Genomic DNA, 27,465 nt, shown 5'->3' with positions numbered 1-27,465 from the left:
ATGAATAAATAAAATTAAGAAGTGAATATAAAATGATTCACTTCATTCACAGTCAGAAAAGATAAACTGAACCCATTTATTAGGCATAAGAACTCTAATCAATACTCTGAAACAATGCTGCAAGTTCTGGAAAGTCATTTATTGTAATAGTTCAGATTTGGCAGTTTTACTTGCCACCCATATATAAATTTGTTAACACCTTCCACTAACAGCATTATTTATAATAAGATATTAGATCGTTAAACTTCCGATCTATTTTAATATACATAAGTATTATATGACAGAGCTGTAAAATTATCGATGTTGACTACAAAAATAAATTCAATTAATCGATAACAGAACAAAATTCAATTTTATTGTTATCTTTAATGGGATCAGACATTAATAACTAAACAATTATTTACTCTACAAATTTGGAAGAGTAGAGAGAATATATAGAGAATACATAGCTTCGGCACAACCGAAGACAACTGCTTCTTCGAGGAGACTAGTAGCAGAAAATATTGGAAATTTCGATATTTATGAAAGATAGGAGAACCACTAATCGTTATCAATAACTCCCCCTTTATACATTTGATATATGTAAATACTGACCGATTTATAATCTTATTTATCTAGAACATGGCTCATTATGTGAAGAAGGACAAGCGTCTGCCCACTGTACTATCGCGTATACGCGAATCGGGCGCAAAGCTCTTCATGCTCACCAATAGCGACTATACGTATACCAATGAGATAATGACATACCTCTTTGAATTTCCGCACGGTGCCAATCCGGATGAGCCACATCGCGACTGGAAGACCTATTTCGATGTGATTGTGGTGGATGCCCGGAAGCCGCTCTTTTTCGACGAGGGTACCGTTCTCCGGCAAGTGGACACCAAAACAGGTGCCCTCAAGATTGGTACACACATTGGTCCCTTGCAGCCGGGTCAAGTCTATTCCGGTGGCTCCTGTGAACTCTTCACCAAATTCATAAATGCCAAGGGCAAGGATGTGCTCTATGTGGGGGATCACATCTTTGGCGACATACTCAAGTCGAAGAAAATACGCGGCTGGCGCACTTTCCTTATTGTACCCGAACTGGTTCGTGAGCTACACGTGTGGACCGATGAGTGCCAGCTGTTTGCTGAGCTTCAGAATCTGGACATTAAGCTGGGCGATCTCTATCGCGATCTGGACTCTAGTGCCAAGTTCAAGCCGGATATCTCACAGCTTCGCAATTGTATACGCGATGTCACACACAAGATGGACATGTCCTATGGCATGATGGGGTCACTCTTCCGCTCTGGGTCCCGTCAGACCTTCTTCTCCAGTCAAGTGGTTCGATATGCTGATGTCTATGCGGCCACACTGCTCAACCTCATCTACTATCCGTTTTCCTACATGTTTCGTGCTCCTTCAATGCTCCTGCCGCACGAGTCAACGGTGGCACACGATCAGGCCCATCAGCCACCCCCACCCCATCTGCCACCAGCGACAACCGCTACGGTGCGCGGCGCCATAAGTAGTAGCGAAGAAATATTGGCAACGACACTGGCTAAGGAGGCCAAGGAGGCAAAAGATGGCAAGGAAGGCAAGGACTTGCATAGAGCGGTAAGTGTAGCTTCTTGTCTGAAAGAATTCCAACTATATTCTACTCTTTTCCAGAGCTCCATTGTCCATACACGACCTTCTACACCCACCGTGGTGACACACACGCACGATGAAGACTACTCTGAGGAGGAGGAGGCACCCGCAGGCAAAGAGCAAGTCAAAAAACCGGCGGCCGAAGAGAAACGCGACACCTCGGATTAAATCACAAATCGGATTTTCTCATAAATCAACGAATTTCAATAATGTGTTTTTTTCTTCTTTCTGTTAAACCTCATGCCGCTACGGCGTTCAAGACTCGTCAACTGAGTGCACTCATAGAGATCGGCATATAATTCGATTTTACCCATAAAGATAAACAAACATATATACACATATACTAGTTGGTTCCGTAAGCCATATATATAGCGCGTTTTTTTCTAATAAAACCAAAAATGGCGGTAATTTCAATTTGTAGTTCTTATTTAAAGGCGCCCTAAAGGGCCCGCTCTAATCCATGATTTCATGAGCCCGTTTGCATAAGTATATGTTATTTGCTCGCCTCTCGAATTGGCGTCTTTTGTAAAACTGTATTGCCATGAAGACTCTGAGTTTATATCATTGAAAAGTCCATGGCCCTCAATAATATCTCGCGCCCAACGAGGGGCACATATATACGAATATAAAGTGATGTATAAAACACAAGAAAATGAGTAGTTTGTTGAAAAACACCCTTACTGCTCGATGATTTTGTTGCCCTCAATATTCAATGGCTCTCAATACCATCTGGCGCCCAACAAGGGGCACAGTAAAACAAAAATGTTCGAGTATATGTATAAGATATACAAACAAAAAAAGGAGTAGTTTATTTTAAAACAGCTATACTGCGTCATAATTTTGTTGCCCTAGCAAAAGTCCATGGCCCTCAATAATATCTGGAGCCCAACGAGGGGCACAGTATAACAAAAAATTTCATTTATATGTTTAATGATAGACAAAACAAAAAAAAGGAGTAGTTTATTGCAAAACAGCCTTGACAAAAATGTTCGGCTTAGTGCTTGATAATTTTGTTGCCCTCGCACGTCAGTTCGTTATAGATGTGCTCGTTCCGGTAAGTACCCTTTATTTCAGTCTGCAAATCAATGGCCTTGTCCTGCAAGTAATTGAAGTATACTATAAGCATCCAATAAACAAACAAAAACAACTGTGACTTACATCGAATAGGACATTCAGCTGACCGTTCTGATAGGGTCCAAACAGATTAAAGACATCGACAAGCTTGCCGGCGGCGCCAAACTTGGTCGAGATAAGCGAGAACATATGCTTGACAGTGTCCTGCTCTACAGGTGTGCTGGAATCACGCACAAACACTGCCTTCGGCAATTGGACTTCAATGTTGCAGGTACGGAACTCGGTCACGGGCTTGCGCTCGAAATTGGCGCACACTAGCTGCCAGTCCTTGTGCTGTTCAAGCTCGCGGGCATGCACAACGAGTAGTTGCTCTTCAGTACTAGGAGTTTGACCGCAAACGTCTATGCCCCGGCGCTTGTTCAAGAAAGCGGACGCTATGCGCGCGCGCTCATCTTTGGCATCGTAGTTTCTAAATGACAGAAATATTGTCCATTATCTTGATAGGTGAAGGATTAAAGTCTTTACTTACATGGGGACCGTTTGCAGAGCTTCCCGCGTAAGCGTAGGAGGCGCCACTGCAACGTAGACATCGTCATCGGCCAAATGTTCATAGACCACAGGCTGGAGCTTGTGCTCACGAGCATCCTCATAGTCAACAGCCGGCACGAGTGCCAGATCCGCTTTGTCAGTCTTCACGGCTTCAATGCAATCGGTCGCCTGCACGCACTCCAGTTCCGGACGCACGTCTCTCGCATAGGCGGCCCGCCTAAGTCCCTCACACTTGTCGAACTCCACATCGGTCTGTACGCATTGGCGCAACTTGCGAATTGCACTGCCATCACGTTCAATCACATCCTTGTAGCCAGCACGCTCCAGATAAACCTTGGGATCGATTGCCTCCGGCTTGCTGTGGTAAACGGCATTCGAGTTGATGAGCAAATGGGCGGCGGCCTCCTTATTCTGGGCGTGCAGGCCATTGGTAAAGAAGCGTTCCAGGCGTGTCTGCAGCTGCTTCAGCTCCTGGGCACCATGCACTGCTTGCTCGTTGGATATATAACCGCTCCAAGGACGCTGAGCCCAGGAGCAGGCCGGATTGGTTATGGGACGGCGTGTACCATCCTCGCACAAATATTCAAAGTCCGCTGCGTTACCCTCAGGTGCGTCCTTGCTGCCTCTTAAGCCGAAGTACTTATTGATGTATTGCACCTTAGTGAAGGCCACTTCGCCCTGGCCCTTGTCCAGGCATCGAATGGCACCGTCATAGCCAGAATATTTATCAGGATAGTTGCACTGCTCGGGATTTTCGCACAACGCACACAGATTCGAATATTTCTTCTTCAGCAGACGATCGGTTTCGGCAAGGGTGGAGTATGTACCGACCAGACACGACTGGCTGAAGAACTCGGAGAGCGCCTTGAGCTCACGTTCGGTGGCGGAAATCTCTGGATTGGCCGTAACCTTCAGCACATGTGCGTTCTTTAGCTTGGTAACGGGTATCTTATAGCCCACATTGCGACCAAAGCCCGTGTGACAAGACTTGGCGCCGCGCAGCTCCTGCAGCGTATGTATATTGGAGGTCTTCTTAACCAATATGATGCCCTCGTAACGAAAATCAGCTGCAAGGATAAGCCGAAAAAAAGAAGAAAAAAATGCTCATTTCAGAGAAGTCAAGTATTTATTTTTGCAACTGAATGTTTAGTCTGGCATTTATTCCTAATCCCTTCTACATATTCCAGAAACTTATCTGGATTCTTAACAGTTTTGTCATGGAATGGCAATCTGGTTGCAACACATCAGAAGAATAGATGATCTCTCTGCTCAACCATAAAATCTAGCTTCAATTGATCTCAAAGTTTTGAGCTAAGCTTCTAAATTTCACAGAAACTTCTCTGGATTCTTTTCTTTTATTATTTTAAGAAATCACTCTCTGGTTTCAACACATCAGATGAACAGAAGGCCTCTCTGCTTAGCCCTAAAATCTAGCTTGTATTGTTCTCAAAGTTTTGAGCTAAGCTTCTAAATTTCACAGAAACCTCTCTGGATTCTCAACAGTATTTTGTCATGGAATGGAAATCTTTTTCTGCATTTTGTATATCAAGTATTCTAATCTTTGAAACTGAAGGTTTAGTCTGGGATTTATCCATTCTACAGAAACTCTTCTGGATATATTTTAAGAAATCACTCTCTGGTTTCAACACATCAGATGAACAGAAGGCCTCTCTGCTTAGCCCTAAAATCTAGCTTGTATTGATCTCAAAGTTTTGAGCTAAGCTTCTAAATTTCACAGAAACTAAAATCTAGCTTGTATTGTTCTCAATGTTTTGAGCTAAGCTTCTAAATTTCACAGAAACTTTTCTGGATTCTCAACAGTATTTTGTCATGGAATGGAAATCTTTTTCTGCATTTTGTATATCAAGTATTCTAATCTTTGAAACTGAAGGCTTAGTCTGGGATTTATCCATTCTACAGAAACTCTTCTGGATATATTTTAAGAAATCACTCTCTGGTTTCAACACATCAGATGAACAGAAGACCTTTCTGCTTAGCCTTAAAATCTAGCTTCTATTGATCTCAAAGTTTTAAGCTAAGCTTCTAAATTTCACAGAAACTTCTCTGGATTCTCAACAGTATTTTATCACGAAATGGAAATCCTTTTCTGGTTTCAACACACCAGAAGAATAGATGATCTCTCTGCTCAACCATAAAATCTAGCTTCTATTGTTCTCAAAGTCTTAAGCTAAGCTGCATGATGTGTCTGGAGACAGCATTTTGTATATCAAGTATTCTAATCTTTGAAACTGAAGGCTTAGTCTGGGATTTATCCATTCTACAGAAACTCTTCTGGATATATTTTAAGACATCACTCTCTGGTTTCAACACATCAGATGAACAGAAGACCTCTCTGCTTAGCCCTAAAATCTATCTTGTATTGATCTCAAAGTTTTGAGCTAAGCTTCTAAATTTCACAGAAACTTCTCTGGATTCTCAACAGTATTTTATCACGAAATGGAAATCCTTTTCTGGTCAACACATCAGAAGAACAGAAGATCTCTCTGCTTAGCCCTAAAATCTAGCTTGTATTGTTCTCAAAGTTTTGAGCTAAGCTGCAGGATGTGTCTGGAGACAGCATTTTGTATATCAAGTATTCTAATCTTTGAAACTGAAGGCTTAGTCTGGGATTTATCCATTCTACAGAAACTCTTCTGGATATATTTTAAGAAATCACTCTCTGGTTTCAACACATCAGATGAACAGAAGACCTCTCTGCTTAGCCCTAAAATCTATCTTGTATTGATCTCAAAGTTTTGAGCTAAGCTTCTAAATTTCACAGAAACTTCTCTGGATTCTCAACAGTATTTTATCACGAAATGGAAATCCTTTTCTGGTCAACACATCAGAAGAACAGAAGATCTCTCTGCTTAGCCCTAAAATCTAGCTTGTATTGTTCTCAAAGTTTTGAGCTAAGCTGCAGGATGTGTCTGGAGACAGCATTTTGTAGGCCTATTCCAGGAATTAAAACTAATTTGGCTTGTAGCAGATAATTTCTTTATGTCTATATCAAGCAGTCTTCATAAACATTGTTGGGACTATTCCCACACTCACCATCCTTGTCCTCCTGCGTACGTATCTCAGAAATGACGCGGTAGTCCTGGTTCTTGCGATGATATGCCATGTACATGTCCTCCGGCTCACTGGCCAGCACATCGGCCTTCCGTTGCTCGATCATCTCGAGGCAATCCACACGATCGCGTCCTGCCACACACTCCATGCGTATACCCGCCTCCGAGGGATCGGCCAGCAGCTTGTGGCAATCGTCCAGATAAATCTGCGGCACACACAAGCGATCTACCAGGAGCAAAAGTAAGTCACCGAGACACTACCAGGTTGGGTTTGGCAATGAACTTACAGATGGGCTCCTCGGCCATTGCATTCTGAAGCAGCAGCAGCGTCGCCGCCGCCATCAAAAGTATTCTCCCACTCGACATCATCATCGTCGTTCAGTTCTCAACTGTGCCGCTCTGCTCGCCGGCGATCGCTTTTATAGCCCCGGGTCTATCGTCAGTCGACGATAAGCTTAGCTTGCGGTTTTTTCTTTCGTTTTGCTATTTTTTGCATTACCTTTTTTATGATTGTTTTGCTTTAGTTTTATTTTTTGCGCCTTCTTTTGTTTATTTTGTTGTTCTCGGCGCTCTGATTGCCAATTCAGCCGGTGCCGCTTTCTGTTTGCCCATTTTTTTATTTTTATTTTTATTTTTTGTATTCCCGCTGATCTTTCCATTAAACTACAGACAAATACGACAACAAAAAAGAAAAAAAAAAGATAAAGACGGCTGCCAGCTCATCTTTGGTTTGTTGTCTGTCCAAGTTCTGAACGTTCTAGGCACTACTTGGCTACCTGCGTGGGCTGGGGCGTGTGCGCTACACGGGTTGGGGTGGGTGTGAAGCCACGATCATTTGGCAATAAGTAGTTGGACAAGCAAGCCCGAGCTCGGGCCGGGCCGGGCCGGGCAGCTTCATTAGCGAAGAACCAAATGAATCCGAAAGAAATTACTTTTAAGCTGTGGCACGATAATTAAAAGACCAAACACAAACTGTTTATCATGGAGAAATGCCACAACTATCTCTCAATTATAATGTTATTTTCTATAGCTGTATGTAGTCTTTTAGAGCCATGCATGAATCCTCTCAGCTCAAAACGAATGCAAATGAATCAGCGAAGAACCAAATGAATCCGAAAGAAATTACTTTTAAGCTGTGGCACGATAATTAAAAGACCAAACACAAACTGTTTATCATGGAGAAATGCCACAACTATCTCTCAATTATAATGTTATTTTCTATAGCTGTATGTAGTCTTTTAGAGCCATGCTTGAATCCTCTCAGCTCAAAACGAATGCAAATGAATCAGCGAAGAACCAAATGAATCCGAGAGAAATTACTTTTAAGCTGTGCCACGATAATTAAAATACCAAACACAAACTGTTTATCATGGAGAAATGCCACAACTATCTCTCAATTATAATGTTATTTTCTATAGCTGTATGTAGTCTTTTAGAGCCATGCATGAATCCTCTCAGCTCAAAACGAATGCAAATGAATCAGCGAAGAACCAAATGAATCCGAAAGAAATTACTTTTAAGCTGTGGCACGATAATTAAAAGACCAAACACAAACTGTTTATCATGGAGAAATGCCACAACTATCTCTCAATTATAATGTTATTTTCTATAGCTGTATGTAGTCTTTTAGAGCCATGCTTGAATCCTCTCAGCTCAAAACGAATGCAAATGAATCAGCGAAGAACCAAATGAATCCGAGAGAAATTACTTTTAAGCTGTGCCACGATAATTAAAATACCAAACACAAACTGTTTATCATGGAGAAATGCCACAACTATCTCTCAATTATAATGTTATTTTCTATAGCTGTATGTAGTCTTTTAGAGCCATGCATGAATCCTCTCAGCTCAAAACGAATGCAAATGAATCATGTGGTTCAGGTTTTGAAACCAAAACAATTCCATCAACCACTTGCAAGCTGATGTACAAAATCTTTCAGAAGTTCTCTTTGAGGCATAATGGTAGCATGACGATCCTATTTGAAAACAAGGATGGTCCTCTGATCTAATCATCATCTATATAATATATCATGTTGACTTGAAAATCTCGTTAACTTCAAATTGCTTTTTATTTAACAGCTGTTTCCAAGTCCAAAATTGCACAACAGCTGAGAACGCATCACTCCAAGCAGCTGCTAACCTGCTCGTAAAACATCTTATCATACGAAATATAAATTATATATTAATTGAATATTTTTAGAATATATATATAGTTTATTATACCACCAAAATAAAATATTCATTATTATTTGTTATTGCACAGTGAATAACCGATTTTGTGGATACAAAATACTTTCTCCAGTCATTATTTGGGTAACATTTAACAAAGTACCGCCTCCTCTCCAAAGGGAACAGTAGGAACGTAAGTATATACAGTCTACATATCTGAACATCTGTCCGTCTGAATGAACGCACAGATCTCAGAAAGTAAAAGAGCCATAATAACCAAACTAAGCATACAGGCTAGATTAGTTGTTGTTAAGTTCAATGCCATAGCTAGTACATACCAGATGCGATTAGATGATATTCAAATAGATCTAAACAAAATTAAAGTAATTTATAGATACAAATGGATAAGACAAGTCTACACGCAACATTACGTAACTCTAGCTGTTATAGTCCAAAAGTTATCGGTGTTCATACGGACGAACAGACAGACAGGCGGTCCTGCTGATTTCGAGTATTCATGTACCTATAACATGGGGTCTGCCACGCCACCTACTGGCTGTTACATAACTTTTGTCATTCTTGTAAATATAAAATATTACCTAACATTACATACAAGTAGAAATGTTTTATGATTGAAGATTTGGAAATTAGTTATTGGCGTTCCGTCTTCTTGTTACAAATCCGAATCTTAAAAAGTAATACCCTTAATACATTGCAGGGCTAAGGTTTATCTCGAGTTTTTCAAGACACCTCTTAACTATTTGATAGTTTATTGATTTCGAATACAATCAGATGCCTTATTGGTTTTCCAGAATTATTTATTTGAGATTTATTTTTCTTTTTTGATAACCTACCTGAATATTTCGTTGAACTGATGCAATTATGAGAGACCATTAAATTAATATTAGACCATTTAGTGTACGCTTATGTATTATAATTTGATTTTTATTATTACCATTACTATTTGAAGAATTTGAAGAACTCAAAACCCATTCGACCAGGCCGAACCTTACATCATCCATAACTCAATGTCATGTGAATGCTAATGTGCCTGGTAAAGACAACTTCTCTGCACTCTCTATCCCCGCCCCCTTGCCGCCCAACCGAGCCAAGTTGTCATGCGCCTATCAGTGCAATTACTGGGCCCATCGTATGCGCCATCATTCATATTTTATTTCCTTTTTCTATCAAATGATTTACAGTACTCGTATGTTCGCATTAGTGCTGGCATAGGCTCGAGAACCAGTTTCAGGTACGAGTTGCCTGTCACTGCAATTGCATCGCTCCCGTCCCATCCCGTCCCAATCTCTGGAGACCTTCAGGGCCCTTGGTAATCTGATCTACATGTAGAAACCGGCTGGCCAGCCGGCCGGCCGGCTTTCAATAGAATTTTGCTACCTGATTAAAATGCAAATTGTCAGTTAAGCCATGGAGGGGCGTGACACAGCAACTTGGGATGGGTGTGTGCACAAGTACTTGTACTTAGTGTGTTTGTGCGTGTGTGTGTGGGGTTGTTTTTGTTGTTAATAAATTAACTCAAATGAAATTAAGTGGATAAGTGGATAAGTGGTCAGCTCTCCCACAGTGGCAACAAATTAACGCGATGTCTCATCCAAACAGAGATGCAATTGCCTCATAGGTGCATATACATATCTCGAGCAAAATGATCGCTCAAAGATTTATTTATTTGCCCACAACCCATCGACCTACCTTAATTTCTTTCATATATATACGAGTATATGGTCCAATTCATACGACTTGAAAGCAGATTTGTGAAATTTGTTGATCTAAGTAGAGTGTTTAGTGGAAAGCAATTGCACAAAAAGTATTCAATTGAGTTTACAAAGAATTTGAAATCAAAAGCCAAATGCATGTCCTTTCGCAGATTTAGGAGCACAAAGTACATACCAAATTTTGGGACTCTAGCTCTAACAGTTTTCGAGATCCTTGCGTTCATACAGACAGACGCGCAGGCGGATATGTTCAAGAATATTTATACATTGCGGGGTCGAGCACGCTTCCTTCTGGGTACTGGGTGTAAAAAGACTGACTTAAAAATGTGTATAATCCTTAGTTAAATGAAAGGATTGCAAAAAGAGTACATGTAATATGATATATTTACAGCTATTATCTATATCTTTAAAATGGTTACATTTATACCAAATTAGTTATACTTGTATTCATAATCAAACCATTTTATCAAAATGTCAATATCAAGCAGCTGCTATGTAAAATGTTGTTATTTATAATTTGTATTATTATTTTTTTTTCAACAACAAAATTGTGCTGTCGATACAGAACACCATGTTTTATATTATATTACAATATGATGTATTACAGATACAGAATAATATTACATTATAATTTTTTCAACTTAAAAGGTAAGAAAGACTTAAAAATAAATGTGCCTCCGATACTTTGGCGAAATTTTACTTGCCATTTGGCCAGCTCTGCCCAGATTCACAGCCATATGGGGTCAGAGATATTACAGACCTAAAAAACAAAAATAAAAATAGTAAGTAGAGGAGAAATCTTAATTGTACTTATCAGCTAATTTAAAAATTATGATATAAAATAAGTAATATAAAATAAGAGGAAAAAAGAAAAATAAAAGAATATTTATAATAACAATAACTAAAGCTGAGGAAAATATTTTAAAAAGAAAATCAGGTTAAATTAATAATTGTATTGCTTAACCTCAAATAAAACTTAATTAAAATTTACATTAAATTAATTATATTCAATTAAATTATAAATAAATATGTAATGACTAGCGTAATAACTTAAATGTATCTGGTAATTGCTACGCTATAAAAAGGTTTATAAATAAATACAATAAGTAAAATAAATTAAATAAATAAAAGAAATAAGCAAATAAATTAAATAAATTAAATAAAATAAAGCAAATAAATAATAATTTTTCTGCTACTTAACGAGCCACCAAATTAAAATAGGGCCTTCATTCTTAAAACAATTGAAATAAAATTCTCTGAAAAGTTCGGAAATTGTACTTTGAATTTTTCTATAACTTCCTATATTTTTATTGAAATGCTTGACATACATGCGTGGAAAGGCACGACTGTACCAGGTCCTTAAGGCGATGGTTGTCCATCCGATTTAATCGCTACTCGGTCCACTAAGAAAGCATGCAGATTCCTTATGCCAAATAAAACTTCCACTACTATTAAATATTAAATTAGTAATTTAATAATTTGGAGTATTTCTTTCTGTGCAAATTTCTCAGGCGTAGTTGTAAATATTATCTGAAAAGCTCAATTAACCAATCTGCTTCTGAACTGCAGACAATCTTTATTATGCTTATAACCATTATGCGCCATTTATGCTTTCATACGAAGATCTTGGGGTACTTTTTAAGTCCAAATTTAATTTTTATTTTACATCTCAAGTACTGCAAAAGGGACTAAGGATTGATTTGGCAAAAGTTTTTCAAAAGAATTAAGGAACCCTTCTCTTGTACGCTCTGTGCTTGATGTCGGAAGTATAGAAAGTACTAGGAATGCAAAGAGTGGGTCCAGAAACAACTCCTACTCCTTTGTGCGGTCCTTGAATTAATGCTCGATATGGCTTTTGCTTTTTAAATCTGCGCTTATTAGCACTTCATTGCACTGTCTTTTGTGTCGTTTTTCTTAACAAGGTCGTAACCATAGAAACCTCTCCATATAGGTTTTTTTTCTGACTACCCTTTGCACAATTGCTTTCGGGTTGTGTATTCAGATTCTAATGATCTCTATCTCTTTCTTCTGCTTAAAAACTTCTCTCAACAATCATCACCGACCACATAAGGCTGTTAATTATTTAATTAATAGCTAGCCGTGCGTCTCAAAAATCCCCCCACTATGTCGGAGGCGAACGTAGGCATTATTATTATTTTCTTTGATTATTTTTGAGACTCAAACTCAATTAAATACTTCGCTTGTTTTCTTTTATTTATTTATTAATTATTACTAAGTCTCTTGTCCAAAGATTCATTGTTTAACCTTTTTTTAATTTTTGAATGCCGGATGAAGACAACCAACTCAGAAGAAAGGCTGTACATTCTTCTCACAAATCGATTACTTTTAAGATAAATAAAAAGTATATACTTGTAAACTAAAAAGTCGCATTTCGAAAAGCGATTAAACTTAAATTAAGCCTTAAGGTGAATTTAAGGACTTTAATCTCGGCTTAAACATCCACAAATGAATAAAACATGGAGATCTTACGCTCGGCAACTCTCGTCGTTATTGACAGTAATTCCCAATTCAGTTTTTTTTGGAAAAGTGGTGCTTTAATTTACACGTATATATCTGAAATGCAATTGTCCAGATTTAAGAAACACGCTTAAAACAAGATTTGTGGTATTTAACTCTATAATTGTGAACTTGAAAGAATAGTTTATTTGTCTTTATAGAACATTGCGTTGTTCTACAATATTATTAATGTTACTAACGACATTTCTGATTAGTTTATTTGGCAATCTTTTATCATGCTACCAATCCATACAAATTTCTAGTACCATGATCTTGGCTTCTTCTTCTTAAATACTGATGTACCACAGATCCATTTATAATACTTAGTCCAGCCATATACTTGTATAATATTTATACTTGGATCTGCTGCTATGATTTACAAAATATGTACATACCATTTAGAAACACTAGACTCTTTATTCTACTACTTCTACATACATACGTAATTCTTCTACTTCTAACAACCGCAGACCTCTTCTCTTTACTGTGGGGTTAATCTTGAACCACTAAGCAAATTTTTTGGCAATGTTTAGAAAAAGAAGGGAAGGAAAACAAAACGATGCATAATATGTGTTTTAAAACAAACGTAAAACTAAATAAATCAATCAGTTAATAAGTTACTACATTCTTACATTTCAATTTATTACTTTAAAGCTTAAACTGTTAACGATTATTCATCGTTTCATGCGCCACCCTTTTCCCCCAACTCGGAGCTGAACTTTTAGAAAATCGCTTCTCTGTGCTCAACTATACAGGGTGGGTGCGGGGGCGATACTATTGTTTATGTTTCTATTTTCGATCTATGTTTGTTTGTTGCCCGGGAATTTCACAACAAATTAATATTTATATGTGTTGCTTTGTATTTATTTTTATTGCACAGGGGAAATCACAGTCCCTTGATTGTCGAGGTCGTCCATTTAATCGAATCGTCAGTATATGCAACAGCTGACAAAACAGTGATAGCTAGAAATATATGTACGTGCATAGATGTTTTAAGCGTAGGGTTCGAAGCACACACGTAATATAAACAACAACAAATTGCAATGTCAAATGGAACTGAGAAATATCTCTTAGCCGAAAGTAATACATATTTAAACGGCTATAGTGGAAAAAAACAAAATAAAAAACTGTTTGATGTCAGAGTTCGAGCGCAATCAACAATTGCAGATACATACATACATATGTACATATGTATATGGTATAAAGAAATACAAACAAATTAGCAAGAGAACAAAAAAATCACCGAATGGGGGACTTTTTCTTTGCCTCTGAAGCAGTTGCTGATTTGCTTACTTATGTGATTTATTTAATAAAAGTACGCATAATAATTGATTGCCGTCGCACGCAGCGTGCATAATAAACACAGAGCCGGTGGTTTTTTTGTTTTTATTCGAATTTCTATTATGCACTAATTCGTAAGCGCCATCTAGCGTTAGCCACGAACGCATAGAATTGCTCAACACTGTTGCAACAACAGTGTTAGAATAAGCGGGTAACAAAACATGCAATCAGCGCAAACAGCTGACGAACCCACCACACTTGGCCACACAGCTGTGGTGAATAGAAGTGACACGTCAAGCCGGACGGGCAAACAAATTTCCACTGGACACATTTGCCTGTTTTATTTGCTGTCACATCTTACTTGCATTAAAAATTCTTGCCGTGCAAAGTTGTTTCATAATTAATTCGCAAACATGACGCAGGTGCCCTGCTACACAATAATCAACTCGCCGGATCTGGAGGTGCCCAATGAGATGCAACTGAAGCAAGATTTGGAAAAAGGCGACACGAATGTGAAAATCGACACGCTGAAGAAAGTTATAAAACTTCTACTAAATGGCGAACGGTATCCGGGCTTGATTATGACCATCATACGATTTGTGCTGCCAGTTCAGAATCACACGATCAAAAAGCTGTTGCTCATCTTTTGGGAGATTGTGCCGAAGACATCGTCCGATGGTAAGTTGCTCCAGGAGATGATCTTGGTTTGCGATGCGTATCGCAAGGATTTGCAGCATCCCAACGAGTTTCTGCGCGGCTCAACGCTGCGTTTTCTCTGTAAGCTGAAGGAGCCGGAGCTGCTGGAACCCTTGATGCCAGCCATACGCGCCTGCCTAGATCATCGCCACTCGTACGTCCGCCGCAATGCTGTGCTGGCCATTTTCACAATTTACAAGAATTTCGATTGGCTGGTGCCCGATGGCCCGGAGCTGATTGCCAATTTTCTAGACACACAGCAGGACATGTCATGCAAGCGCAATGCATTCCTTATGCTGCTGCACGCGGATCAGGAACGTGCCCTCAACTACTTGGCCTCGTGCATTGATCAGGTGCACACCTTTGGCGACATTTTGCAATTGGTCATCGTGGAGCTCATCTATAAGGTGTGCCATGCCAATCCGGCCGAGCGCTCGCGCTTCATACGCTGCATTTACAATCTCCTCAACTCATCATCGAACGCCGTGCGCTACGAGGCTGCAGGCACGCTGATTACTCTATCGTTGGCACCAACAGCCATTAAAGCAGCCGCCAGCTGCTACATTGAGCTGATTGTCAAGGAGAGCGACAACAACGTGAAGCTGATCGTCCTAGATCGCCTGATTGCTATGAAGGAGAATGAGAACATGGAGAAAGTCATGCAGGAGCTGGTGATGGATGTGCTACGTGTGCTGGCCGCTCCCGACATTGAAGTGCGCCGCAAAACGCTCGCCCTGGCCATGGATTTGGTCTACTCCCGCAACATAGGCGAAATGGTCCTAGTGCTGAAGAAGGAGGTGGCCAAGACGCACAATGTAGAGCACGAGGATACGGGCAAATATCGTCAGTTGCTGGTGCGCACACTGCACACCTGCTCCATTAAGTTTCCCGATGTGGCCGGCACTGTCATACCCGTGCTCGTCGAATTTCTTTCGGACACCAATGAGTTGGCTGCCGCCGACGTGCTCATCTTTATACGCGAGGCCATTCAAAAGTTTCCTGCTTTGCGTGCGCTCATTATTGAGCATTTAATTGAGGCATTCCCACAGATAAAGTCGTCGAAGATACATCGCGCCGCTGTCTGGATACTTGGCGAATATGTGGAGGGTGGCCAGATTCTTGAAGTGATTGCAGCCATACAGCAAACGCTGGGCGAGATTCCGATGGTTGATGCCGAGCAGCGTCGTCTCGCTGGCGAGCAGACAGACGAGGAGAAGCAGCAGCAGCAGCAACAATCGTCCAATGCTACCAACAATGCAGAGGCCACGCCCACTAGCAATGCCAGCAATAAGGTGACCTCCGATGGCACCTACGCCACCCAGAGCGCCTTCAGCTTGGCACCGTAAGTACATAGTTCCAAGCCTTATCTATCGATCAGTCTAGTCGTTTGGAACATATAGAAAAAAATCTCGTTTACGTTTCATAGATAGATCTTTTATAGAAACGTTTTTTTTTCGCCTTTAAATATCAAACGGAACATGCTTAAGAATATAATAAGATAGTCTATAGTAGCAAATATGTAGGGCGACTCTTGCATGCAACTTGCTTAAGCTCGCAATGCGATGAAGAAGTTCCTTAACTGTCCAATAAGTGTGACATGCCTCGTTTGGCGGCAAAAAGAAGAGGGTTACGGAGACAGCATTAAAGATGTTCTGCATACAATATGTATTTCCGGCCCTTTTTTAAGGTCAAATAGTCTACGAAATTTAATTATAATAATTATAATTATTTTCGATTACTGATACACTTCTCCTTTTCCATTTTCCCCAGCGTGGCGAAAAAAGAGAAACGCCCACCACTACTCCAATATCTGATGGATGGTGATTTCTTTATCGGTGCCGCACTCTCGGCCACCTTGACCAAACTGGCTCTACGCTACGCCGAAATACACCCGGATGGCCAATCCCAGAATCGTCTGACCACACAGGTCATGCTGATCATGAGCTCCATACTGCATCTGGGCAAATCTGGTTTCCCAACCAAGCCCATCACTAACGATGACACCGATCGCATTTTCATTTGTCTGCGCACCTTGAGCGAACGCACACCGGAGGCTGTGGCCGTCTTTATTAGCTATTGCCGTGAGGCTCTGGGCAAGATGCTGGACGCCCAGCATGATGAGGATCAGCGTGTGTTGAAGGAGAAACAGCGCGCGGCGGCCAAGGTCCAACCGGATGATCCCGTGCTCTTTGCCCAACTCTCCAACGGCCGCGACAATCAGTTGGGCGAGAACGTGTTCGAGTCCAGCTTGAATCAGGCACTGGCTGGCAGCAAAACAGCACAGTTAAGCGACATTGCCTCGCCCAACAATAAGCTGAACAAGGTTACACAATTGACGGGCTTCTCCGATCCCGTCTATGCCGAAGCCTATGTCAATGTCAATCAATACGACATTGTGCTCGACGTGCTTATAGTTAACCAGACAAGTAAGTGACCATCCATCCTCTCATCTACAGATATTCTTCCTCTCTTATTGCAACGAGTCGACTCAAAAAGCCATTTGGGTTAAAGCCAGCATACGTTTTGGAACACGTTTAGGCTTCTGTCACTAAGTTTGAAACAAATATTAGACGTGGATTATGTGCGCTCACAAATTGTCTATAATTTTGCTTAGGGCTGACCGATTTAATTGAAATAGCGGTGCAGTACTACCTTGAGCAAATAGTTCCCGGAACAACCGACTGGTGACTCACTTTTTTGTCACACACACGCACACATCTGTCATTAACATTCCAACCAAAATTGATCGCCATTGCATGATATTTGTAAAAGTTAAGCCCACACCTGCACGTGGTTTCATTTTTTCTGGTTTCAAAAATGGATTTGTATTACAATTTGCGTCAAAAATGGATGTGAAAACCTTAGAAATGTTGGGAAACTCTTTCGGCACAGATACTCTAAAGACAACGACCGTTTACGAGTGGCATGAACGCTTCAGAAGAGTTCTTGAGGTTCCTGAGTTCCTAGCGAGGATGACGAACGTAGTCGACATCGAAAACTGATGAAAACATCAATAAAGCGCAAGAAAAATTGATCAAAACCCACAAATGAACCATCAGAGAACTGGCAGAAGACTTCAACATTGCTTATGGATCCGTTCAGGATATTGTAGTCAATGATTTGGGTTTACGCCGTATTTCTGCAAAGTTGTTTCCAAAGGAACTGAATTTCAAGTTTTAAAAAAAACCCCCGACAATAACATGATTTTTGACCAAGAACGAAACGACTACCATACAACAGCCATCGAACACACCTGATACAGCTCCCGATTCCATTTCGGGATATGGGGAACGCCTTTTAAAAGTCGAAGAAGGACGGCACTGATGGCTATATAAGAAATAGGGTTCCAAAAATGTTTCGAGAGCTGGCATAAGTGCGTTGCAGTTAATAGACAATAGTTGTATCTTACATTTTTTGAATATATTCCGGGAACTTTTTGATCCAAGGTAGCTTTGGAGCAGTATCTGATATCTTTTCAAACATAACCGCTAGGGGCTAAAGGAGAGAGAAAAGAGATAAAATAGCAAGTAATGGAAACTCCAATTTTTTTTACAGACGACACGCTGCAGAACTGCACACTGGAGCTGGCCACACTAGGCGATCTGAAGCTAGTCGAGCGTCCACATCCAGTGGTTCTAGCACCACACGATTTCTGCAACATCAAGGCCAACGTTAAGGTCTCTTCCACAGAGAACGGCATTATCTTTGGAAACATTGGTCAGTGCCATATAGAACAGTCATCCATCAGGCGGCGGCTCACTCACTAAAGCATTCTCTCAACTCTTCCCAACAGTTTACGACACAGCGCTCACCACCAACGTCGTGGTGCTGAACACCATACATATTGACATTATGGATTATATTATACCGGCCAGCTGCACAGACACCGAATTCCGCCAGATGTGGCAGGACTTTGAATGGGAGAACAAGGTTACGGTCAACACAAGCTTTACGGATCTGCACGAGTATCTCAAGCACTTACTGAAGAGCACCAACATGAAGTGCCTGACACCGGAGAAAGCATTGTCGGGACAGTGCGGCTTCATGGCCGCCAATATGTATGCCAAGTAAGTAGCCACCAGTATTCCTAATGTCCAGGAAATAATGCATGTACGCTCTGCTCCCTTGCAGGTCCATTTTTGGCGAGAACGCATTGGCCAATCTGAGCATTGAGAAGCCTGTAGATGATCCAGACTCAAAGGTCACCGGCCACATACGCATACGTGCCAAGAGCCAGGTATGTGCCAAATATCGATAACTAACTACCTCAGATCAGAAAATCATTCGTTATCCTTTATAGGGCATGGCTCTGAGCTTGGGCGACAAAATCAGTTCATCACAGAAGCAAACGGTGCAGGCAGTCTAGGAGACTGGCGTGTTTACAACAAAAGAAACTACAATAACCACATGAAATGTATTTGATTAAAGGCGCGATGCAAGGAGGAGTGTTCATCCATATACGAACTGTCACCTTATACATACGAAAATATATCTATAATGTAATCATTAAAATTCCAAAATTTCAATTGATTTGAATAAAACATACACCTATTTCTATCACAAACTCTATCGCCACAATCCTTATTTCTTTTTATAATAAAAATGTTAAACCGATTGATCCTAGAACTCTATAAGAATATAATTTGATCTAAAAGAATAACATTATTTATTTATTTTCTTACAATTGTTTGTACTTAATTTAATCGAAATGGACGAATTTTAGTTCTAAAAGTTCTCAAAACTATCAGCAACATAAGGTTGATATTCCATTTAATCCACGCAGAAAGCAATTTTAGATGCCTGTACTATATTTAATCTGATTTTATAATAGTTTTAATAGCGATATCAAAGGAAACAAGCCCATAGCATTAGCTTTGAACCAATTTAGCTCGGATGGTTTAAAAAGGTTGTTCAGAAAAGTCAAGAAACCACCTGAGGGCGATAGTGTCTCTTTCTAACATCTTTGTTTCGTGTATTTTTTGGATGCTTCAGTGCTACACATACCTAAGAGACATATAAGACGTACAGTCTCTTTGTTAAAAATGTTACACATACCCTAAGAATATGAAGATTATTTATAATTCTAAATAGGTATGACTATCTAGCATCTAGAAGAGGCAATGGTTGACAGTAAGCATATTGATTTTACGCCATAATAGATATACTTAATGGTCTATTGGTCCGCTGTAAGCTGAATTTAATATTTTCATAATGAAACAATAACAAAAATGAAAGGAAATCAAAATGGAGTAATTTATAGAAAAAAACACAGTTCTTGAAAAAATTTTAAAAATCGAAAAATAAATTCCGTAGAACCAATCGCCACGAAACTTCACAGGATCGGCCACGGGACAATTTTAAATATTGCCACAAAATTTGATCAAAATTGAATGAGTGGCTTCGGAATCTATAATGGAACATACCTACATACAAACGTTTTTTCTTTATATACATATGTAAGTATTACAGCCAAATTTCTGTTATAAAGCTGTTGACGATGTTTCATCGTTATGGATTAAGAAAGTTGATCATGAATCGACAAATGTGGAATGCTGTTCAATAATTGTAAGCTTGCGAGACTCCATCATGTAATTAAACATATTTGGGAACTCTTTTACTTTCCAAGGATGTTGTTGTACTTTTCAGTTACGTAAATTTTAAATGAACATACTATTTACTGTCTTGTTTCTTTATTTTCTATTGTGTGAAGAATTTTCTATTTCTTTATTCTTTTTTTTAAGATTCGCAGTTTTTTTCTAGTTTATGTTTATGTATATATTATGTTATTAATTAAGTGCGTACAAGTTTTTTCAACGGAACATAACTATTTGTATATGGGATTCTGTATTTTTATAAATAAGTGGCTTCGTTAACCAAAACTAAATAATTGTGCTATGTTTAGTAATACATATTTTGTAGTTTTCCATTTATTTTACTTAAATAATATTATTATTAATGTTACTTGTATACTCAGAGCTACAATTTATTTCGAATATACACTTTTTATAATGTATTTTTATTCATTATTTTCAATACATTTTGATAAATTTGAGAGTTTAAATTTTTTTTTAAATTAGTGGCTTTGTTAAGTACATCTATATTGCTGTGCTATGTTTAGTAATTCATTTTTTTAGTTGTCCACATATTTTAATTTAATAAGAATAATATTAATATTTCAAAGTTCCACTTCTATAGTAGAATATATGCAATTTATTTCGAATATACTTTTTTTTTAAATTTATTTCTTTTAATAATCTATTTTTTATTCATTATTTAAAAAAAATTGTCATATAGTTCAGCGTTCTATAATTAATTGAGTCTTTTTCGAGCACGGGCCACATTCTTTTGAGCCGCAGTGTACAAGAAGAGTGCGCAAATATTGCAGCTTTACTGTGCATTGCAAACCTTTTCAACACTAATCGCATTGCCAAACACTGGCACAGCCGCCACCGTCGCGACGATGCAGTTTGTTTGTATAGAGAGCGGTGCATATAGCCAGCAAAAGTTTGCGCTTTCCTGCACAAGAGTCTGAGAAATTTTAAGACAGGCCGACAGACTCTTTGCCAAAAAAAGAAGAAAAAGCTGGCGCCTGACTGGAAGAGTTAAGAAGCGCGCGGCTATTGCCGCCACAAGCACAAGGCAGGGAAGAAAGGGAGCAGCTGCAGCGAAAGGAGAATTGAAAGAGTATAGATACCGAGACACAGACCACAACCACCCACCCCGCACACATCCCACCACCCACAGCCCACCATGGACTATCACTACTTTGATGAACCGGACTATATAGACATTGCGGCTTCCGAGGATGAAGAAGCGGACGAGGACGAGCCGGAGAGCTATATTCACCCGCGAGTTATGTATGGCCGGGACCAAAATCCACACGAGCACCTGGACCAGCTGCACAATGAGGGCAGTAGGGTGTCAGCCATTGACCCAGTGGTTGAGCGCCTGCGGGACACCTTTGAGTTCTGTGTGCTGCCCTCGTGGCATCAGATTCTGTATTATTTGGCGCCCTTGCTGCTCTGCTGTTTGGCGTGCCGCCTGCTAAGCACACTCTATGCGTATCATCGTTTTCCCGAGGCTGACAGGCCGCGAGTACGGCCCAACACCATGGCTGTGGCTCCACTGCATCTCATCTCGGCCCTTAGTGGACTGGTCATGCTCTACGTAACCCTGGGACAGCGGCTCTGGGTGCTGGTGCTCCTCAGCAGCCTAAGCTATGGGCTGCTGCAGTTGGTGCGGTTAGGCAGCGGCCAACGAGGAGCACTGGCCATCGCCCTGATTACCATTGGTAGCCAGTTTTCGTACGAGCTGCTGTGGCATCAGCCCGCTGCCTGGACACAGCTGCGTGGACTGCAAATGGTGGCCAATATGAAGGTGATCTCGTTGGCTTTCGACATGGCAGAGATGGGAGCGGTTAAACAATTGATGCCCAGCATTCTCGCCTACCTCGGCTACATTTTTAACCCGGCGACATGCATGCTGGGTCCCTGGATCTCCTACACAGCCTATTTGCAGTGCTTGGGCACGAACACACTGGCGCGCTGGCGTTCCCAGTTGTTCCGGGCGCTGCTGCATGTGATCTTCTGTGTGCTAGCCCTGGCCATGTCCAATTGCATTTGTCCGACGCTGAACGAGTTCGACAGCCACTACATGCTGGCCACTCCTAATCTGTGGCAAGTCTGGATGACGTGGGTGGGCGCCTTAGGCGTTCGCTCCAGCCACTACTTCGTCAGCTATCTGAGCCAGGCGATGCTGATCACGGCTGGCCAATCGCTGGAGATGGACCGTGTCACAGTCCCCGGACGTGATCGCCAGCAGGTCTGTGACGCTTGGACTATCGAGTGGCCGTACTCGCTGAGCGTGCTGGTACGCAAGTGGAACATTCCGATGCACGAGTGGCTGAAGCGTTACATCTATGGCCGGATGAGAGGACGTGCCCAGCAGCACACCATAGTGGCAGTGTTCTGCACCTACCTTGTCTCCTCGCTGCTGCACGGCATGGATCTGCGCATCTATTTGGTGCTGCTGTCGCTGGCCACGTTCGCCAATGGCGAGGTGATGCTGCGTCGCCACCTGGCCACCTTGACCCGAGCCTGCATTATGGCCAATCCCTGCATGGGCAAGGACAGATGTCGCTACACACATTGCCCGTCCAAACGAGGCTGGGGCCATTGGAGCTCTTGGCTGGTAATGTTCGTGAATCTCATGTTTAGGCTGCTCGCCATGTTCCATCTGGCCTATCTGGGCGTGGTGCTGCTAAATGATTCTCTGACTGACTCGCTGGAAATGGAGGATGGGGAAATGCCCTTTCTGTGGCATTGGTGGTCGTCTGGTTATCTAAGTCACTACATTGGATTGGGCACCTTTGTGCTCTATCTCTTTATATCCTAAAGTGGGAATGTATGTATGGGAATTATGTCCACATATGTATGTGTATCTAGTTTTAATGGAATTTCTTGTAAGGAATGGCGGAGGCGCCCGGACGCTCCTTGTGATTGTAATGGTATTACCTACTACATATTTACATGCATACGTATACACCTAATATACATACATACATACTGTATGTGTCTATACATATTTATATCTTTATATATATATATACATACCTATACACCCCCATATGGGGGAAAAGCATACATGTACTGATGATACGCACTGTGAATTTATTTGTATTTGTACTCATATTTGTAATTGTTTAAGCTGTGGCAATGTTTCTTATATACTTACATGCATATATACATACGTGTTTTATGTGTCTATGTGTGCTTAATACAATTTTCAAGACTAACAAGTCACAAATGTGTATTTTCTTACTTCTTCGTAATCCCAACCCAATCCTTTTTCTCAATAGATATCTTTGAAATTTCTCAATATTTATAGAAAACGTAGATTTAGAAGTCCTTTGTTTCGTTATAGTCTTACTTTATTATTATTGTTATGACCTTTCATTTCGAATTCAATTAGACTGGACTTTTATTTGATAATTGCTTATTATTAATTATTTCACAATCTCCATTTTTGATGGGAAGGGTTAGCGTAGCGTCCTTCTATTGTTCATCTCTACAGCTGTTGCAAATTTTTCCATTCTGTTCAGTCTTAGGAGCGTAAAAAAATACTTGAGTGCCAATATTTTACCATTCTAGCTCTTAGTTTTCCCACAGGAAAACCCCAATAAAGCAGGCCTCAAGAAATATATCACGAAACAATGAGCGCTATAAGTTTTATTTATGTACATTTATTCAAGCATAAGGATTGCAGACTTTTCATTCAAACGTTGTAGCCCCTTTTTCCCATTTTGAGCTCGAATTTTCTTAAGGAAAGGAAATTTGTGTCAGCTTTCTACATCGATGGGTCTTATCCTTTTGTGCGTAGATCACCAATCAGTCAGGACAAACTGTTTTACACTATATACGAGTATATAGATTTATCGGACTGGCATGACTTAATATTTACCAGGACTTGGTGCATTGCAGTTATAATTGTGAGTTATAATCATAACCTCCAAACGGATCAGACTTAATTAAAATTGTTTATGTTTAACACCACAATTTACATAATTTCTATATCTTTTACATGGCTGGTCCGATTTTGCGGTTGTAACAGTAGATTGACGCGTTATTAATCGAGAATCAGTAGTATCAGAAAATCGATTTTCAAATAGTCCTTCAGAAATTCTCGGAGCAAATAGAAACTGCCTGCAATCTTAGAGTAGTACTTTGTAGAGATGGTTAAACGATTGCTCGGCAATATAATACAGAGAATCATAAGATTGACAGAAGATCGGTGATTGATAAGATTTCCCATTCCTAGTTGGCTTTAGATGTGAAAAATCGCAGGTTTTTCTTATTTTCAATTAAATAGAAATGACAGAATGTGTTCTACATTAAGGACCATTACTTCGTTCCCGATTCTAAGGTTATTCTGTTTTTCAATTAAATAGAAATGTGACAGAACTCTCCCAATGTGTTCTACATTGAGGAGCATATCTTCGTTCCCGATTTTAAGAATATTCTGCTTTTCAATTAAATAGAAATAAGATAACTACCTTCAGGAGTATATCTTCGTTCCCGATTTTAGAAATATTTTGCTTTTCAATTAAATAGAAATGAGGGAACTATCCTAATGTGTTCTCCATTTATCGCAGCCGGCCTTGTAAAGTCTTTCGCCCGACCGTCAATCATTTTTGAATTGCTTGCCCAATAGCTCTCAGTATTCATTCGTTATTCAGGCGCCTCACACTACTAAACACTATAATACATAAAAAGTCGATAGGAAAAATATAGCAAAATATTTGGCGAAATCAGCAGCTTGTTTTGAACTGCCGTGTTATCCGTTTGAGAAAAGAAGCATCCAAATCTCTTCTTTTTCACACCACTTGAGTTTTTTTTTTTTAAAGCAAAAACAAGGCGAGTCGTTTACATGGAGCCACTGGAGCTTCCTGAGCCACACGTTCCGCAGATGGACTCCGACGAGGATGACGCAGACTCTGATGACATTCAGGTGATTCGCCTGAACAATCCACAGATGGCAATACTATTGGATGCGCCTCACGAGCCCCCTCTTGCGCCCATGCAGTTGTTGGCTCCTAACGAGGAACAGCCGCTGCAGCCGCTGAAGAAACGCAACTTCTATACCATGAGCAGCGCCAATCAAGCGGAGTCGGAGATGTGCGGGCTCATGCAGAATGTTATGCGCGCCATGAAAGAGGCCCGGCCCGAAAACCCAAGGGAGTTCTTCGCCAACTACATGATGGAGAATTTGAACAGCAACAACTATCCGAAAGGAGAAGGTCTTCCGGATCGGTGGGGACATTTCTGAGTCTCCGAACTCTCCGAGTTGGGCATGAACTGAAGCGAAATAAAATATAAGTTGGTGCTGAGGGAAGACCATATGGGCACCCATATATGTGTAGTAGAACAATAAATATGCATATACAAGGTGCAATTCAAAAGTTCCAGGACTTTTATTAAAAAACGAAAACTATTTTTTTTTTTTTGAAAAATTTATTGGTCGCCTTCAAAATAGTCTCCTTCTGAGACCTTTCTGAGACCCAAATTTTCTGTCAAAATACGATAAATCGACGCTGCGGATATTGATAATTCCGATTCCATATATTTAAGCGATGATTTCGGCTCTTTTTTAATGAATTCACGCACAATTTCCGTGTTTTTTTCGTTCACAACATCTTTTGGCCGGTCCGAACGTTCGTCGTCTTCCAAGTCCTCCCGTCCCTCTTGAAAACGTTTAAACCACTCGTGAATACGGCTACAGGATAGACAATCACATAAACTCATTTGATGAGTTTCGGTAAAAGTTTTACCAAGTTTAAAACAAAACTTAATGTTGGCTCTTTGTTCGATGTTCATTTTCCGACCAACACTACAAATGTAATGTCACATTTAGCGCGATATACCAGCTGTTATACAATTCAGCTGTTATATAAATTCCATACGACAACACTGAAGAATACACAATTGACGGATAAAAATTTCCAACACATGGCGCCACTAGGAGCCGCGCTATTTAAAAAGTCCTGGAACTTTTGAATTGCACCTTGTATGTATAAACATAACAGTATCCCATGTAGCTATGTATTTTTCGGATAAATAGATCTGCGGAAAAGTCTGCCGGTTTAAGGCATTGTCATTGAAACTTCTATTTTGCCCAATGTTTTATTTAAAACAATTGAAATATTTGTATTTTAGTGCATCATCATTTTGTATAGTCTAAATAAATTGCATTTTTGTAAATTTTGAATGTTTTTTAAAATTTATTTTCAAATCCCCCAATGGAAAATCGAAGATGACGGAGTGTTCTTTTCGGCACCCGAGGTTACAATTATCAAGAACTAAGCTAATCAAGTAGTCCAACTCCATATCCAAACTGGACCTACTGGTCTTCTAAGGCGGAAATACTTGTACCTAATCGCTTGGTGTGGGAAATCAAATCTAAATTTTTCGACAACTCGCAGGGAATTCTTTTTACAAACAGAAGTCTTACCTTGAAATTCGCAAGTAGCGCCAAAACCACAAATAATAGGTATTAGTATTACTTATATATGTTAAAGATGTGCTAACAAATGCAAATTATTGAATGTTTAGAAAAAAAAGGAGGTATATTTCCATGTTTGTTTTCAGTTCATTACTGGAATTCTTAAAAATAATCGAAAATAAAAATTCCACAAGTATGACAATTTATAAATATATTTCCTTAATGGTTTTAGGAAGCAGGTGATGAACGTTTATAGTTTATGAAGTCAGTTCTTAAAATAAAATAAGTCTCCTGTACCCACTCCTTTCCCCGTAACAGGCATTCAATTCGTTGTAGGACCAATCATTTGTATGGCAGCTAAATAATCTTGATTAAATAGATAAAAGTAATTCCACTTTTTGTCAACATTTCGCAGTAAACAAAAAAGCATTTAGTACTAAGATTGATTTTTGCAGTTCAGTCCTATGGCAGCTATATAAAATAAAACCAGAGTGGAATGCGAAGGATAAAATAATAAACGATATCATCTTAATTCCCGATGACTCCAAGTATAGTTTTATAGAGTAAAGCTTTCCAATGTGGCAATCGTATTCCAGAACTCATACCCATAAATTCGATCTAAGTATAAACTGGGCTCTGCCCAGTTGTTGTTGTCATAAAAGAATAGACAGAAAATCAATTCTAGTAATGAGTGGATACATGAATATATAATTCAAGAATTGGTTGAGCACTGCTCCGCCATTCCAGTCC

At 39.9% G+C, this 27,465-nt stretch overlaps 5 protein-coding genes across 8 annotated transcripts in view; 4 read left to right on the top strand and 1 right to left on the bottom strand.

Moving 5' to 3' along the window:
* Positions 1-2,037, top strand: part of LOC115627557 (cytosolic purine 5'-nucleotidase) — a 52,610-nt gene extending 50,573 nt beyond the window's left edge. For all 4 annotated transcript variants that reach the window (XM_030523278.1, XM_030523275.1, XM_030523277.1 and 1 more), the window contains 2 exons: positions 619-1,596; positions 1,651-2,037. In XM_030523278.1, the coding sequence (XP_030379138.1) occupies positions 619-1,596; positions 1,651-1,797 (1,125 nt within the window). In that variant the 3' untranslated portion in view covers positions 1,798-2,037. The remainder of the gene's footprint in view (positions 1-618; positions 1,597-1,650) is intronic.
* A 371-nt stretch (positions 2,038-2,408) lies between these two features.
* Positions 2,409-6,713, bottom strand: LOC115627502 (transferrin). The gene is made up of 5 exons (XM_030523191.1): positions 6,611-6,713; positions 6,307-6,549; positions 3,233-4,319; positions 2,788-3,172; positions 2,409-2,725 (listed from the first exon to the last, which is right to left on the bottom strand). Exons 1-5 carry the CDS (start codon positions 6,693-6,695, stop codon positions 2,624-2,626), a joined length of 1,902 nt encoding a protein of 633 aa, XP_030379051.1. The 5' UTR covers positions 6,696-6,713; the 3' UTR covers positions 2,409-2,623.
* Positions 6,714-14,304: 7,591 nt separating this feature from the next.
* On the top strand, positions 14,305-19,282 carry LOC115627577 (coatomer subunit beta). The gene is made up of 6 exons (XM_030523300.1): positions 14,305-16,060; positions 16,489-17,144; positions 18,274-18,435; positions 18,512-18,785; positions 18,850-18,955; positions 19,019-19,282. The coding sequence occupies exons 1-6, from the start codon at positions 14,436-14,438 to the stop codon at positions 19,082-19,084; spliced, it is 2,889 nt and encodes a 962-aa protein (XP_030379160.1). The 5' UTR covers positions 14,305-14,435; the 3' UTR covers positions 19,085-19,282.
* A 1,935-nt stretch (positions 19,283-21,217) lies between these two features.
* On the top strand, positions 21,218-23,509 carry LOC115627555 (protein-serine O-palmitoleoyltransferase porcupine). Its single transcript, XM_030523273.1, has one exon. It carries the CDS (start codon positions 21,469-21,471, stop codon positions 23,110-23,112), a length of 1,644 nt encoding a protein of 547 aa, XP_030379133.1. The 5' UTR covers positions 21,218-21,468; the 3' UTR covers positions 23,113-23,509.
* A 1,634-nt stretch (positions 23,510-25,143) lies between these two features.
* Positions 25,144-25,542, top strand: LOC115627685 (male-specific protein scotti-like). Its single transcript, XM_030523428.1, has one exon. It carries the CDS (start codon positions 25,144-25,146, stop codon positions 25,540-25,542), a length of 399 nt encoding a protein of 132 aa, XP_030379288.1.
* Positions 25,543-27,465: the final 1,923 nt, after the last annotated feature.

This window comes from Scaptodrosophila lebanonensis, unplaced genomic scaffold (assembly GCF_003285725.1).
Source record: "Scaptodrosophila lebanonensis strain 11010-0011.00,11010-0021.00 unplaced genomic scaffold, SlebRS2 tig00000096-arrow-pilon, whole genome shotgun sequence".
NCBI lineage: Eukaryota > Metazoa > Arthropoda > Insecta > Diptera > Drosophilidae > Scaptodrosophila > Scaptodrosophila lebanonensis.
Note: the sequence above shows the minus strand (reverse complement) of the source record. Positions and strands in the feature narration are given on the sequence as shown.

What these genes read in the sequence shown, in the direction of transcription:
- LOC115627502 (XM_030523191.1), bottom strand. Translation starts at nt 6,695, where the DNA reads ATGATGATGTCGAGTGGGAGAATACTTTTGATGGCGGCGGCGACGCTG. An exon ending in AATGGCCGAGGAGCCCATCT is followed by an intron (nt 6,550 to 6,610) that starts GTAAGTTCATTG and finishes TGCTCCTGGTAG; the next exon opens with ATCGCTTGTGTGTGCCGCAG. An exon ending in TACGCAGGAGGACAAGGATG is followed by an intron (nt 4,320 to 6,306) that starts GTGAGTGTGGGA and finishes TTATCCTTGCAG; the next exon opens with CTGATTTTCGTTACGAGGGC.
- LOC115627577 (XM_030523300.1), top strand. Translation starts at nt 14,436, where the DNA reads ATGACGCAGGTGCCCTGCTACACAATAATCAACTCGCCGGATCTGGAG. An exon ending in CATTATCTTTGGAAACATTG is followed by an intron (nt 18,436 to 18,511) that starts GTCAGTGCCATA and finishes TCTTCCCAACAG; the next exon opens with TTTACGACACAGCGCTCACC. An exon ending in GCCGCCAATATGTATGCCAA is followed by an intron (nt 18,786 to 18,849) that starts GTAAGTAGCCAC and finishes GCTCCCTTGCAG; the next exon opens with GTCCATTTTTGGCGAGAACG.
- LOC115627555 (XM_030523273.1), top strand. Translation starts at nt 21,469, where the DNA reads ATGGACTATCACTACTTTGATGAACCGGACTATATAGACATTGCGGCT.
- LOC115627685 (XM_030523428.1), top strand. Translation starts at nt 25,144, where the DNA reads ATGGAGCCACTGGAGCTTCCTGAGCCACACGTTCCGCAGATGGACTCC.